Source organism: Haplochromis burtoni, unplaced genomic scaffold, assembly GCF_018398535.1.
Source record: "Haplochromis burtoni strain Fernald_Lab_line unplaced genomic scaffold, NCSU_Asbu1 Contig_203, whole genome shotgun sequence".
NCBI classification, from domain to species: domain Eukaryota; kingdom Metazoa; phylum Chordata; class Actinopteri; order Cichliformes; family Cichlidae; genus Haplochromis; species Haplochromis burtoni.
This window is the reverse complement of record NW_024582564.1, coordinates 475,370-491,599: the sequence shown is the minus strand read 5'-3', so window position 1 is coordinate 491,599 and position 16,230 is coordinate 475,370. Positions and strand designations below refer to the sequence as shown.

The 16,230-nt window shown below is 45.8% G+C and overlaps 1 protein-coding gene across 7 annotated transcripts in view; it reads right to left on the bottom strand.

Moving 5' to 3' along the window:
- The window catches only part of myo6a (myosin VIa), a 145,761-nt gene that overhangs the window by 20,122 nt on the left and 109,409 nt on the right, over positions 1-16,230 (bottom strand). For 3 of the 7 annotated variants that reach the window (XM_014338054.2, XM_014338055.2, XM_042226255.1), the window contains exons 27-31: positions 15,047-15,125; positions 6,277-6,437; positions 6,074-6,112; positions 4,848-4,895; positions 2,060-2,098 (exon numbers count right to left, since the gene is read on the bottom strand). In XM_014338054.2, coding sequence (XP_014193540.1) covers positions 2,060-2,098; positions 4,848-4,895; positions 6,074-6,112; positions 6,277-6,437; positions 15,047-15,125 — 366 coding nt within the window. The remainder of the gene's footprint in view (positions 1-2,059; positions 2,099-4,847; positions 4,896-6,073; positions 6,113-6,276; positions 6,438-15,046; positions 15,126-16,230) is intronic. The other 4 variants (XM_014338058.2, XM_014338059.2, XM_014338056.2 and 1 more) reach the window with 3 other exon arrangements.

Sequence of the window (16,230 nt, the reverse complement as noted above, 5' to 3'; positions counted from 1 at the left end):
CAGTGACGCATCCCACATAGTAAACTCCACCCAGGTGAAAGTCACCAGGTGAGACAGGAACCAGTTTTCCACGAGGAACAGAAGCAGCGCCACGTTCTTTAAACAGCTGCTGGTTCATTATGAATGTCAGGGTGAGGAGGACTGAGGGTGTCAGACAGCAGCGTTATAAAGAAGGAGAGGACCAGAAGAACAGAAGGTGTGAGTACATCATTAAAATGCATGCTGTTTCAGTCTCTAGGAAGCCACACAGCACCTCCATTGTGTCGGCGTGTGGCCGCCACAGCGTGACGGCTCGCTCTGTTAAATTATGAATGACCGTTTGACAGCAGAGAACAGCGGCTACCCTCCAGCTACTCGCTCCTCTGCGGCGCTGCTGACAGGCCTGATTAATCCGTGACCGGGATTTGCCCTTTTTAGAACGCCGGGAAGTTGGAGGCGGGACACCGCTGCTCCTCTAATCCTATTGGATCTCATGTTTAGCCCGAGCTGGGCCTCAGACCCGGGGTTGCTGAGCGTGTCTTCACAAGCACGTGGTGACTTTGGCGTGCTAAGTGGCCAAGCGCTGCAGTCACCTTCTGCCCCTGCTTCCTGTCGCCAATTAACCGCAGACAGGCGAACACAGGAAGCAGGGACTGGCACGGCTTCAGCTGACATCACTCATTCACAGCAGCGGGGATGCTGACAGGAACACGGGCAGAAAACAGCGTATGCTCGCAGTAATCTGACGGGACCGGCAGTTTAACCTGCTATAGGTTAAAGGTGGAATAACTCTCTGTGGTGGAGTTTCAGGAGGAAGAATTTGAACTCTAAATCTCTGTTAAAGTCATGGCTTTACATTTTTGGGCAGTAATTCACTGGAACTCGAGTTGCTCCTTCAAAGGAGCATGTGTTTCAAAGTGTGTTTCAAAGTGTGTTTCAACTGCAGAGGTAATTACAGAAAAAAGCTGTTTGTGTGGCTGAAGACAAAGATCTGGAACTCTGTACTGCATGCTTTCCAGCATTAGGATCAAAAGTTGGACCACCTGAGCAGCACCTGCCGGAGCGCATGCACTGTATCCTTATCTCATAGGTCCAGGTTTGACTGTGCTCTCAGCTGTTTGCTACGCATCACCCTCCTTTTAACATCCAGTCAGAGACCAAAGAGAAAAACCTTGAAGGAGATTTATTCGGCTCATTCCCAGCTCCATGTTTTTATTCCTGGACTCCAATAGAGCAGCCCTTTGGTTCATCCTCTGTTTGCAACATTTTAGCTCCTCCCACTTTGGGCCAACATTCTTCTGACTGGCTGCCCCTCGTTAGAGAGTAAGTGGGTGGGTTTTCTAACCATATTAGACATATCGCCTCTATAACATCTTGAAGAGGCAATAGAAGAAAAAAAAACTGTTGGAAATAAAGCATTTGGACCCTGTTTTAAAACAGCGCTTTGAGAGAAAACAAACTACTTTTTATTTGCTTCCAAAAATCCAAAGCATCTAAAAAGGTTTTCTTAGTAAATATTTTTTTTTTTTAAAAACTAGGAAAATATTTACATTTCCAAATAAATATTATTATCATTAACATATCAGGACAGTAAAGAAATTTAGATCAAAATCATTTTGTCTTTGAAATGATGAAGTGAACATTTCAACGTTTAAAGCTGAGCTGGACTTTTAATAAGCAGCAGCATAAAATCCTCCACTAACTCTGCATTGTTCTGAAAGTTACAGCTTTTATCTGTAAAATCTTAAAAACAGGAGCAGCTGGAGCCTCTGCGGCGGCCGGGCGATGGAGGCGGGAAATAACAGCTGGGTGACATTTAACGGGCCACAGCGTCCCCGTGTACACGGCCGACTTTCAAAATCACAAAAGAAAAATAAATCATGTTCTTTACAGTGGAGGCTAAATAGTTATTATTAACCCTGTAATCAACACTGCTCAATTTACTTTTGATCATCAACAATCAAAAAATGATTCAGTTTTAGTTTTTGTTCAATTCTCATTAAAATTTTCTATTAACTTTGATCAAAGAGTGAGTTGATTGGTCATTGAGGTGTGATCCACATAGACGGTTTCTACCCACCGAGCCAGAAGTTCGGACATTTCCCTCGCCATTTCCTCCCTAAAAAGCACGATGTTAGGATAAACTGTTAGTATGCTGCCGAGACATTTACTACAAAATACTTCATCACCATCTTTTTCACTAAACAGGGACAGCAGGTAAGTGAAAGGAAAACAAAGAGAGGGTTAAAAATGAAGAAGAAGAAGAAGAAGAAGGAAAAACAGAAGTTGGTGTTCATGCACTTCGATTTTTAAACAGCTGAAACTACAACACGACAACACTTGTTCACACTTCTCGTAACTTCACAGATGATCAGAAACGGAGGAGAAGCTCATGCTACAGTCACGCTGTGTGCAGTGATCATGTGATCTCGATGCCTTTAAAGACCGGGAGCAGGTCTGCAACCACTCAACAGTCAGTCTGCTATTGGTCTGGAACTGAATGTGGTCATGTGATCAATAATAACTGGGATAAATCTGGGAATATCGCAAGTCTGTTGCTGTTTGCATACACAGAAATTCAATTCTACTGCTTTCACACAGGAACATAAACATCCGAGTGGAGTCTTCTGTCGTTGCACACAGCAACCATCTAAAATCCTTCTTAAACTGGTCTAAGAGTGACAAACCGGTATCGGTTGGAGACATTACTGGCTACAAGCGAAAGATCTCGTGAGAAGACGGGAGGAGCATGTGATGTAAAAACTAGCAGATCGAACATGCAGAGCTACCTGCTGGGCGACGCCGCTGAATGAAGGAGCAGCTAAAGGTAGCTTTCTGTTTGGAGACAGGTCGACTCCCATTAGGCTGAGACATCAGAGACATCAGCTTCGACCAATTCTTTGTGGTATTTTCACTCTAGTGTGACGGAGACGTTACTTTTCCTGTTTGTTACAATTAAACTTTCTTTTTGTCCACGTTATAAAAAAGGTCCCTACGGTGCCGCCCACAGCTCGGCTTTCTGACTGCAGAAGCTCTGAAGCCTGCGAGCCTGCAGACCTCCACCTTCATCTGATAATTCTTCTCATTACCAACATGATAAGCCTGTGCACGGACGACCTCGTTCACTTCAGAAACATGTATTCATTATGTCGTCTCTGGTCACACGTTTAATGGTCCGAGCCTCCTCCTGCGTGCGAGCCATTAATGACGCTCCTGTGATGTTTACACGAGTCCTTATTAGGCATTAAACGGAGGAAGGTGAAATCAGGCAGGAAGCAGCTGCTGTAGTTAAAAGAAAGCAAAAAAAGGCGCAGCGGGCGTCATTATGCGGCCGCTGAGCCATTAACTAAACGCTGCCACGCTGAGTCCAGAGGTTCAACTGGCAACAAATCAGAGGCCATGACAGTGACGCCTGCACTTCCTTCCTACTCAGGTGCCCTGGAGCCATGAGAAGATGAGCTTAGCTTAGAAAATAAACAACTTAACTTCACAGTTATTGAGCATGAAACATGATGCGGACTGCCAGTACAGCTGCTCTGAATCAAAACGCACACAGCCGACGCATTTAAGAGAATTTAAACTTCCAGAAGACAAAAGGAGAGAAACAGGAAGTCAGGTGAGAGGAATGGGAGGAAGGAGGCAAGGATGCCAAAAGAAAGGAGGTGAGGGAAAGGAAAGAGTACATGTTTAAGTTCATAACTGACACTTTAATGTCTTTCATTTGGATCTATGAGCTCTGACACAGACTGATGTGTAGAAACAACCACATACAGGGCCTTTAACTCACTCGCTCTTCTCCAGACATCTCAGGCTGTAAATCAGCTGTTTTCTCACACAGTGAGGTCAGGCGTGTTTACGCACTCACGCTCTACTGACATCCCAACTTGGTGCTTCATGCACGTCAAGCTTGTTTTTAAAATCTTGTGTTTTTAAGGGCGGTTCAGCTTTTAGTAGCCGAGACCCACTGCTGAAGGATTTATTCGCTGCTTTAACTCCCTGCACACATTCAATTTTGTGTTGTTTCATTTTTTCGCGACTGCAGATGATTCAAAATGAAGCAGCTAAGCTTCTAATGAGGTGCGAGTCACATTCACAAAAGGCTCGGTGACCACACAGGAAGTCACCGGGTGAAGCAAATGTTTACGGATGAAGTTAGAGGGTCACCTCGGCAACCGGAGCCAGGAATGTCCACAAACTGCTACCTGGACATGAAACAGAGACCTGATTTTAAACCTGAGGCGTCTGTGGATCAGCTCCACAGCTGATCGTGGCTCTTTAAACTCCATATTTGCCTCCAGGTCGCTGTGATCATCTCACAACTACTTCTCTCCTTTGCCGTTTTTGTAGGTGTTAAGTACTTAAAGAAAGACATCCTCCAAGTTTTATTCTTTTAAAGTCATATTTTTATGTCCAGATCAACCTGAGATAAAACTGATCATGGCAGCCCTGCTCAGAGGTTTCAATGTCTGCCTTTGATTCTTTTGTCTGCATGTCTGTGATGACTCTTTTCTTCAAATCTACATCTTTAACACTGATGCATGTGCAGGTTTTACTCGGTGATGTGGAGAACAGAACCCGAACAGAGAGGCCGGGTCTACGTGGCCGATCCACCCGCAGTGCAAAGCTCTGTGACGCAGCGCTCTAGGGAGGTCAAACAGTTTGATGTAGCCACTAACAAAGCCGAGTCACGGCGTGAAGCATCAATTTCAACTTTCAGAGAGACGTGTCGCTTCAGGCTAAGTGAGAAGAGTGATAGAGGCCAAGGCTACACCGAGTGCTTTATGTCTGGATTCGCCACTGTGAGCGCACGGCGGCGTCGCACGGTGCCCTGAAGCTGTCTGAGGCGTGTGGTGTGACAGGAAACCTACATGGTCAAGCTCTTGAGCTTTGGGGAGGCAGCAGCAGCGGCGGCAGCGCTGTAAACAGAGGATTACAGGATTATAACGGAGCAGCAGAGCACAACATAACAAAGCAATCAGGGAGGCGAAGGTGATTCCTTCCCCCGAGGCTCATCAGGAAATCATTCTCCTTCCAAATTGTGATCTGAGGACAGGCCTCAGATTCATCAAACTCCTGAAAGTCACACCTGAAGGAAAACTAATCTGGACTAAAGCCTGCTTTCAAATGCATCTTGATGATCTGGAGGTGAAGTAGAGGTGGGGCTAGAGAGCAGAGATTTTTGCACCTTTAAGTTTGTTTCTTTTTTTGTACAGAAGATTAAAATCACCTGAATTATCTCTCGATGTTTTATTTCATCTATGCTGCAATAACTAGCAGACTGACCTCAGCTGGCTGTGAAAGCCACTTCCAAATCAATTCTCCAGTTAACCTTTGACCTCTGATCCGTGTATGAAGGGTGACTTATTCCTGAAATGTTACTGCACTGAAAGTTAAAGTCTGAAATTGAACCACATGACTGCAGATCTTCAGCAATGAGCGACGTGTTTCTGTAAGAATCTTTGTGACCAACGTGGCAGCTTTTTTAAAATTATCCTTTAAACGTGTGAGTTCTTAAAATGTTATTATTTTGTGCATTAAAAAATGAGCTGAAGCTTCTGCTTCCCCCCCCCCCTTTGTTTGGTAATTATTAACGTTTCTTTTGATTTCTTTTATTTAAAACTGTCTAACATCAAATATAAATATCAGTATATATCAATGAAAATACACCAATATTACTTATTTATTAAAAGTAATAACACTTTTAGCGTTTCCAGGTTCATAGCTTTTGAATTATTTAATTACAGAGTATAGATCCTAGTATAGATCTAGGGGTGCATGTTTGGAGTATTTTACTTCTACTTTGTCTCTTTCTATGGCTGTAAGGTCGTAACCCTCAGAAGTCTGATAAACCTGAGCCTGGATCGAGTTTCTGGTGGGTGAGAATCAAACCTGGTGCTCATATCTGGATTTAAATGTAAGTTAATAAAAGTCACTGTGTTCAAACTGATGCATCCGTTAGCTGGAATCAGAGGGCAGAGCCGGGCTGGCAGATTGTTACAGCATGCAGAGGGTTTGTTATGGTTTGAAAGGTCAAAGGTCAGGTGTGTGGGAGTGAGGGGGTTAAATTAAAGGGTTAAGAATCGACGGGTCTTACGCTGATCGCTCTGGGGACGATGGAACTGAGGAGCCGTTACTGAGAGGAAAAAACAAACAAAAAGAAAACAAAGAAGAAGAAAATGATTAAACTCAGGATCAGAGGGAAACGATGGTTTCTCCAGGACGAGTCCGTGCGGCATTCAAAGACGTCTCCGTCCCGTGAAGACGCGTCGCAGAGGGTCTCCTTAAACTCAGGCTTACCTGCGCAGGCCCGAGTCGTTGGCCACCTCCTCGGGGATGAGCTCAGCCTCGCTCTGGGCGATCCTCAGCGCCAGCTCCCTGTCCCTCCTCTCCTGCTCCAGAACAGCCTGCCGAGCGGCCTCCTCCTCACGCTCCGCCTGCAGCTGCAGCTCCATCTCCATCTGCACACACACCGAACACACACACACGCTCTCGTTCAGTCGCAGCACACCTGGCGCATCTCCGCCGCAGTTAACATATGTTCACGACTGGAAGTGCTGCTGCAGCCAGCTTTCAGTTCACTTTCTGAACGCTCCCACTTTGTCAACCATCTGCTGGTACGAACATGTCTGCCAGCTTCGTTGCGGCACGGCTGGCGTGCGATGCTGCATCAGCGCAGGAAGGTTCAGCTGCTCATGCGTGCAAACGCTTTCAGCTGCAAAACATCAGAAAAACTGCAGCAGCACACAAAACGACTAATTGCTACGTTCACCTGGTGAGGAGACGGGACTCTTAGAGATCAGGATAGACGCCATCTGATGTCGCAGTGTGGCGACGTCAGATGGCTTGACAGGATGGAGTAAGGCAGAGGCTCATGCAGTTACAGTGCTGAAGGTAAATATGCAGCGGTGACACAAACGCTAATAGATCTCAGCTTCAGCACTTTATTCCGCTCGTGTCAGCAAACATGCCGACTTTTCATCAGAGACTTCTCTGATGAACCAGAATCCTCTGGTTGATTTTCATGGTTTCACTGCAGCTTGGAGACTAGTTTGAGAGTGTTTGCAGACCAGGTTCATACAAACTACATATGATTCTGGCAACTTGCTGGTTTTTGCAACTGATTTCACCGAGCAACCTCCAGCCACTTGCCACTGACATTGCTGATTAACATCAGCAAGCAGGATGCGAATTTCAGAGTCGTGTCATTCCGATGCTGAATAATAATGAAAAAAGTAGCATTGACAAAAACCTACAGGAAACCACTTCCTGCTCACACCAACAAACATGCTAACATTTAGGCCTTCTGGCCTTCATCACAGCTCCTCTGAAGCATCTCTGACAAATTCAGTTTCAGGTCTTCTCATCCAACATTCCCATTATTCCGGAGTTTTTCTGTGCATCTCCTGGTTTTACAATTTCTCCCAGATATCCTCCATCTGCATGAGCCTGAAACTTGCTGGAAAATGTGCCTCAGTGAGTTTTGTCTGCACAGAGTAGTGTCTGCACAGACACGCTGAGACGCTGCATTCATTCAGCTGTGTGCTGTCAAAACACAGAACGAGGAAGACAAACACGAATCGAGCTGTGTGCCGCTCTGTGGGTGCGTCAATCATAGGTTTTTTTTGTGTTCAGTTAATAATAAAAATAATAATCAGTTCAAGCTTCCCGAATGAATAACTCATTATCGAAAAGTTGTAAAAAAAAACAAACAAACAAACAAACCTACAAACAACGCCTGTTTTTAATCACAGATGATTTTCATCAAACCTGTCCGAGCTCGTCCATCAGGACACTCTGAACACGTCGGCAGGGAAACAGGATTTAGACGACACAGCATCACCAAAATAATTTCACACATCGCCGGCCTCCTGCAGGTTAGCACAGGATTGCAATTTTATTGAAAAACTATGGAAAAATATTTAAATCATTAAAATAATGACTGCTTTTAGTCTTTTTGCTGTAACATCAAACCAAAGCAAATTATGTTGACCTTTACAGAGTTTATTTCGATTCCTTAGTGCATGTTCATCTTTTTTAGCTCCTTTTATTTCTAATAATCAAAATAAATTTTATTTTGTCATCATTGATTCACTGAAGCCATTCTGACGTATGTGTGGGCAAACCTTCCCAATCTTCAGAATAAAGAAAGATGATGTCATCTTCTCCTGATTGGACGATCATTATGAAGCTCTGATTAATCAGGCAGCCGTTCGTATCACTGCACAATGCTAACACAGTCCAATAATCACCGAATGAGCTGCTCATTAAAGCAGGAACAAGGGGTGGCGAACGAGGGGCGGCGCTAAACTGGATGATTAATGCTCTGGCTTCCATTTTCCATCATGAATCAAGGGAAACGGCTCCTTGACTGGCTAAGGAAGGTCGCAGGGATCTGAAGGCCATCACTTCATTAACTGAAGTTCATCTTTCTTTAAGATGTGGACGAATTCTTTAGCCTTCACGTTTTCCATGCGGTAACTCCTCTGTGAGGCCACGTCGCAGTGCAGCAAGTTTTGTTCACATGAGACCACTCCGGGAATATTCTGAGTTTAGCAGCTGCAGATTTATCCGCAATACTCATTTGAAATTTATTACACAGCTGCCTTTTGTTTATGTTCCTGCTTCATGGTGAAACATTTGAAGGTTTGGAGCCAACAGACCACAGCTGGATTTTTAAATGCGAATTCAGTCGTCAGCTGCTTCAGGGACAAGTTGGATTTAAGAGTACTGTAAAAATCAGCTTCAGCCTCTGTGGATCGTTTCCTCCTTTCTCACAAACCTGCAAGGGTTTGCTTTTTAGAAATCACCTATTTAAACCACACACATCATCAGTGCCCGGCTCATATTGCATATAAGCAACAACAAAAACAGAAGAAAAGTCTGTGACTGTGTTTATGATGTGTGTGTATGAAAAAACACAGATTTAAGTCAACTTACTTCTGATTGGCTGCCCGTCATAAAAACAAGGTTTGAACAGCAGGTGGGTGGAGTTTCAAGATCACTGCCTGTACAATGACACATCTGATTTGATCCACTGGGGATCCACTGCATGCAAGTTTGACCAAATTCTGACCAACAGCGGAGGAGCAGCAGTGATCTCTGTGGACGGAGGACGGACGCCTCGCTGTGTCGAGCTCATCGATCCTTTGACCAGCTGAGCTAAGAACAGTGACACAATGGCTGAATGAGGAGCAGAATGTGCTGCAGTAAGACCCCTTTGATTTGACTCTGATGGGTCATGTGATCTCAGCATGTCACTTCTAAACGCTTCACATTCAGATTGACGACCCAAACTTCACGGCGTAGAGGATCCTGAGGCCCGATAAACTCGGCAGCGCGACTCGTGAAAATTCTGAGCATTGCGAACGTGCTGAGAAGCCCAACAGCTCCAAGTTGATGGAAGTGCAGCAGATTTGTGGGTAACCCAGCCCAGGGGATCTGGGCTGCCGGCCAACAGCTTTGATCTGAACAGCTGCCGAAATCTGCACTTGATCCGGGCCAGGTCGACGCCCCGGGGACCCGAAGGCACCAGCCGCCACGGCAACAGATGGGCCAAACGGAGATGTGCTAAATGATAAACATAAAACCCTGTGACCATAAAACCCGCTATCTCTCTCTCTCTCACACACACACACACACACACACACACACACACACACACACACACACACACAGCATCTGCAGAGAGCGCGAGTATCAAAGAGCAGATTTTGAAACCTGCACAGTCTGAAAACACATGACGCACATGTTTGAAGCGTCACAGCCGCCTTTAAAAGCACGTCTGACCAAGTCAAGTGACAGGTATCTGCTGGGATTAAATCAGGATTTCTCCCACTGGTCTCCTGCAACTTCCTGTCTGCTTCACCAGAGTCTGTAACCCACTTTATTCTCATTCATATTCAAAACCAAAAGAACGACCACGACACATCGGCTGCTTTTTCTTCTTTTAAGTTTTAGTGCTTCTTCTCTTCATCCTGTATGCTGCATGCAGGGTTTTGTAAAGCGTTGTGGGACGTGTGCGTGTTAGCAATGTTACATAAACACATTCTGGTTTCTTGCTCTGCTTCGGAACATCAAATCTTTATGATTTCAACAAAGCTACACCCTGATAAATGTTTTAATCTACAAAAGGCTATTCAGCTTGGTACAAGCGTGGCTCTTCATGCAGTATTGCCTCATTCTGCAGCTGTTTGCTCACACAGAGCGACTTCAGCTCCTCTGCTAACTCGACAAAAACCACAGCTGTTAAGTCCGTCCAATAATTAATGCTGCAGTTCATTTAGTGGCCACTTGGGGCTCCAGAAGTGACTCTGAAGCAGTTAAATGTACTAATAAACCATCCAGGAAGTCTGTGCTCGAGGATATTATCTTTTACCAATCAACAGATATCTCTGCGACGCAGTGTGTCCACCAAGTTAACCAGCCTTAGCTGATAACTTCACCCTCTCACTCAAACATAGTCATTAATGGTTTCATATGTCAACGGCCATTCAGAGTGTGTGCTTTTGTGACAGAGTGGTGGTGACAAGGAGCCAAAGATAAAAATCCGCTATTTGCAGACAACCAGGTTCATCACTTGCTTTTTTAATGCTTTAATAATTAACACGTCAGCCTCAATTGCACCTAAAGTGGGACTAAACTAGCTCGAAACCCCTAAAACTCCTAAACCGCGCTGAGCTGATCTTAGTGAACATCCTCTCTGTGACACAGAAAGACAGAGAGGACCATTAGAGAGTGTGATGGAGAGAGATGAAGAGCGGCCGGGTTCCTGCCAGAACAGCCAGAAATGGATTAGAGGAAAAACATATCTCCACAGGAGGAATTTCAGGGCTGTAACTCAGCCGTCCTGCAAAGACAAATCTGTGAGGATGGAGACACAAAAGCTCAGAGCGCACAAAACTGCTTCACATCAAGCCCGGCTGCTGGCCTTAATTTAAACCGGAGGAACATTATCTGCAGACATTTGGTGAGTACACCCGAAACATAACCTTGTTTCTCTCTCACAGAGAGTAACTTAAGGTTATGTACAGTATATAACCCCGTTCTCTGAGTAGCATGAGTGAGTGTCTCACTATGGGAACGCCTCCTGCGTGACCTCATCAGAAGCTCAAATACCATTACGCCAGCCCTTACAGGCTGGCTAGGTGACGCCCATGTCAGGAGGGGCCAGTGCCTCCCTATATAATAGGCTGACATAGCGTCAGATGTCATTCAAAACAAGCCCACCTCTTCCTCGCTTCCATAGCAAGGAGGGCGGTCTGGTGAGACACTCACTCATGCTACTCAGGGAACCGGGTTATATACATAACCTTAAGTTCTCTTTCATAGCATGAGTGAGTGTCTCACTATGGGAGAAATACTGACTCCCGGATTGCCAGACATACCTGTTAAGAAGACAACTGTCCCCAACAGCACTTCACAGGGGAGAGGCCCCCACCCGGGGAGAACCTGCACTGAGGACTGAATGTGCTAGGTTAGGTGCTGTCACATCTAACCTGTAAAACCTAGCAAATGTATGAGGTGAGGTCCAGCATGCAGCTGCACACACCTCCTGAATAGAAACTCCCCTAAAGAGAGCCCATGAGGTTGCCAGACCTCTAGTGGAATGCGCACGTAAGCCAGCAGGGGGCTGAAGGCCCCTGCTAGTATAGGCCAAGGCAATTGCCCCTACTATCCAATGGGAGAGGCGCTGTTTAGACACAGGCTTTCCCATATGTGGTTTAGCCCAGGACACGAACAGCTGGTCACTTTGTCTGACACTCTGGGTTCGGTCCATGTAAATGCGCAGAGCACGGACTGGACACAAAGTATGTAGCCGCTGTTGCTCCTCTGAGGAGAAAGGCAGTGGGCAAAAAGCCGGCAGTTCTATAGGGGAACATGTGCCGACAGCCTTCGGGACAAAGGCAGGGTTGAGCCGCATACTGACCCTCGTATTATCCGAGGAGAACTGAATGCATGACTGATGCACTGAGAGAGCGTGGATCTCTCCCACATGATTAGCAGAAGCTAAAGCAATTAATAGAGCTGTCTTCAAGGACAGACATTTTAACTCAACCTGTTCCAGGGGTTCAAATGGGCAACAGGAGAGCACAGCCAATACTGTGGGAAGGTCCCACGATGGAGCCAACGGCCTAGACGTAGGCAATTTACGCCGTGCACCCTTCATGAAACGGCATATTAAGGGATGCTGGCCAACAGTCTTCCCCTCAAAACCAATATGGCAGGCCGAAATTGCTGCCAAATACACCTTGATGGTGGAGAAGGCTTTACCCTTATCAGTCAGGGCCTGAAGAAATGACAGAATCACAGCCACAGAGCACTGAAAAAGGGATGGCCTGTGATTCTAAGCACCAGCTTTCAAACACACGCCACTTGTGCTCATATAGCGTCCTAGTAGACGATGCTCTAGAGCACCGAATAGTATCGATAACACTATGAGGGAGCCCCACCGTGTTCAGGTTAAACCACTCATGGGCCAAGCCCATAGAGCTAGCCTCTCTGGGTGGGGGTGGAATATTTCCCCCTGTGCCTGAGACAGGAGGTCTCTGCGTAGTGGTAACGGCCAAGGTGGGCCGCACAGCTGCTGAAAAATCTCCGCCAGCCAGTGTTTCCCTGGCCAGTGCGGGGCTGTCAGGATCATATAGTGACTTCTCTCCCTCACTCTGGCCAGAGTTGGAGAAATGAGGGCCACTGGGGGAAAAGCATAGAGGAGGGTTCTCGGCCACTCGTGAGCTAGAGCATCCACCCCGAGTGGAGCTCTCTGATCGTGCAGCGAGTAAAACAGGGGACACTGAGCATTCTCCCTGGATGCATAAATGTCCACGGTCGCCTGACCGAATCGCAGCCAGATCTGCTTCACCACCTCTGGGTGAAGCTTCCAGTCCCCATACAGCGGGTTGCCCCTGGAGAGAAGATCTGCTCCAAAGTTCAAGCTCGGCCCTGGCGTTGCGGCAAAATCATCGGGCATCTCAGTTTCTCCTTGCGCCGCAGCAGCCTCACATAGCAAAGGGTCGCCGCCCAACAGGTTAGCCTGGCGAGCTAGCCTGCGGCGGAGTAGTTTGCTTGGGAAAGCCGCGCAGTGGATACAGTCGTGTGCAGGTGTCAAGGCAGCCTGAGCGTGAGATAAACCCAGGCATGCCGCACACACGGGGTGTGTATCTCAGGTAGAAATCTTCTTGCCGCAAGGACAAAGTTTTGCAACTTCGTTGGCCGTCGTAGCCATGGTTAGCTAGAGGGTCGCGCACGTTAGCGAGACTGACACCGAGTGCGGAGAATATTGCTATTCCTCGCTAACGTGGGGTGAAAAGTGTTGCTACTTTTCTACAGGTATTGCTACCTAATGTGTAAAACCGCTAGCGTCGAAGGGTATTGCTACCTGATGGTGAAGCTAGGGGTACCTTTATTAGCAAAGTGTTGCTACTTCGCTGGGTGAAAGTATTGTTACTTGGCACCCGCACTAGCCACAGAACAGTATTGCTACTGCTTGTATGCGAGTGGACAACTGAAAAGCTGGGAACAAAGCGCCCGGCGACCGAGTTGTTCACTCGAATCTGTGGGCAGTTTAGATTTAGCACCCAACAGCACAGTTGTCTACAGGTGAGAGGCGAGAAGAGGATTTTGAATGACATCTGACGCTATGTCAGCCTATTATATAGGGACGCACTGGCCCCTCCTGACATAGGCGTCACCTAGCCAGCCTGTAAGGGCTTCTGATGAGGTCACGCAGGAGGCGTTCCCATAGTGAGACACGAAACGAATGCTATGAAAGAGAACTGCTAAGGAGTTTGAGATCAGGTGGGATTCGAAATGATGATGGTGATAGCGTGACTTCAGTTCATCTCGTGTAATAGTTTAATTATCGGGAGGGTTCAGTTACACTCTACAGACCAGCTTTGCATCACAGCAAGAGCTGTTTTAGCCCCTCCCACTTTAAGTCAACTTTCTTTTGATTGGCTGCCCCTCTTAAAACAGGAGTTGGGCCAGCCCTTTGGGCAGACGATCACTATGTTAGGGATATGCCCTCTGTATGACATCACACAGGGACAAGAGTAGAAAAAAACAGAGTGAATCTGAGCATTCAGCTCTCACACATTATTTGTACACGCACTGACCATTACTGAGACTCTGGCCAAGTTCAACACAAGTACAGTTCTAGTTGTTAAAAACAAAACCATCTACCAAAAAAAAAAAAAAAAAAATATGACGCGCATATGACGCAGTACTCTGTGACAGTGGGGAGGAAAAACATAACAGGAAGAGCCCCCAAGAGAGCAAGGCAGGGGCAGCCAGTCTGCTGGTGGGGCTCCACCAGAGGAGGATGACATAGAAAAACTGGTCCTTTTATTGTGATAAGACATAACATTCGCTGATTTTCTTTCATCACAACAAAATCTGAACAACATTTTCCTGTTGAACTCTGAACGTGTTTTTGTAACCATAGAAACAATAGCAGTTTCACATGGCCGCAGGTTGAACTGAAATGATGTGTTTAGACTGCACGGTCGGCACCGCTGCCTCACAGCTCGAGGGCCGTGGGTTCAAACCTGGGAAGGGCCCCTCTGTGGGGAGACTTCCTGCAGGATTTTCATATCAAAAAAGATTTCATTTTTTAAAAAAAGGTAGTTTCATTGCTTTTTGTAACACAGAAATGTCCGAGGTGGAACTGAGCACTGATTTAGGAACGTATTTATGTGAAGATATCTGCACATGTTGCACTTTGTTGTGTTTGGTGTTGTTTTATACGAATGAATAAAGGTTAAAAAAAAAAGTTTAATTAAGTTTAATTGTGCCTTTCTGTAAAAAAAGGACACATTTTGTAAATAGAAACAAACTGAATCCACATCCTCTTGTTGTACCAAAATGCAGAGTGTTACTCATCACGGTGTCACACTCTGGATTGTATTTAAAATAGAAGACCTAAACTCAAACAGCCCCTTTTATAGACGCTGGACTGTTAACCTGCAGGATCCGTCCTGTAAATCATCTGCAAACAGCTTCCAGGGTTAAAAACAACAAAGGCCAACAGAGCGCTGCTGTCTGCGGGCCGCCTGCAGCGACACACACCCACCTGAATCCGCCTCTCCTCCTCCTCCCTCCTCTTCCTTTCCTCCTCTTCCTGCTTCCTCTTCAGCTCCATCTCTGCTTTCCTGCAGAGACGAAACACAAAAGCAGAGATGAGGACAGAAAAGCGGAAAGAAGGCAAAACACATTTGGAAGAAGAGTAAAACATCAGAGAAAAGGAGACAGAGGGGGACTGAAAGTGCAGCGCTTCTCTGTGTGTTCACCGTTATGTTGAGCGCTCTCAGACGATGATGAATCACTCATAAATACTCAGATCTGAATGTAATCAGTGAAATATTTGCGGTGTGACACCAACTGCCTCTTGTTCTGTTTGTCTCCAGAAGAACCAGACCTGCTTTCCTAGCTTTCATTCTGACGCTTTAGTAACAGGAGTAAAAACAGCTTGGAGGGGGATGAACGCGAACACAACCAACACATTTTCAGCAGCGCCGACTCAGCCCAGTAAAGACCATTATTAACAGCTGAAACCTTTTACCAGAGGCATGATTTTCTAACACAATTAATATTTTCCTTTAAAAGGCTTTTTGAAACGTTTGTTGCAGGTTACTGATCTGTAAAAACATGTGGCTTTGTAGCTAATGTGCTTTTAGCCCCATATTTGGTCTCCACCAACCACGTGTTATCAGAAGTTGAAGTTAGCACAGCAAAGAAAGGTGCATCATTTCAAACCCTACTTTCATTTAAACTCGGTTACACGTCAAAAAGTTGCTCTGTACAAAAATCTGATTTAAAGTGGAAAAACAGACCTGTTGGCTTCTCTTCGTTTCCTGTCACACATTTTTATTAAACAAGGTTTCGATGATAAGTGCACATAAATCCTGAGAGCCAGACACAGAAGCCCCACCCACCTCCTTCTTTATGAGGGGCAGCCAATCAGAAGAAAGTTTTCTTGACAAACTGAGGAGCAAGAATGGCTCGTTTCATATAATTTTCAGTAAAAGTTAAAGGAGGATTATTCTAAGCTGTGAATCATGCAAAGCTACTCCAGCAGAGTCATTAAAAAACACGGAGCTGGAAATGAGCAGACTAATCCCACAAAACTAATTTCATTTTGGGTTTTTAGTTGACATAAAATGTTTGATCTTTGTAAAATGATAAAAGAGTGATGCTGCGTTACTGGATGAGACGTCAGCTCGTTAGACTTCCTGTGAGAGCTCACCTAGCTGAGGT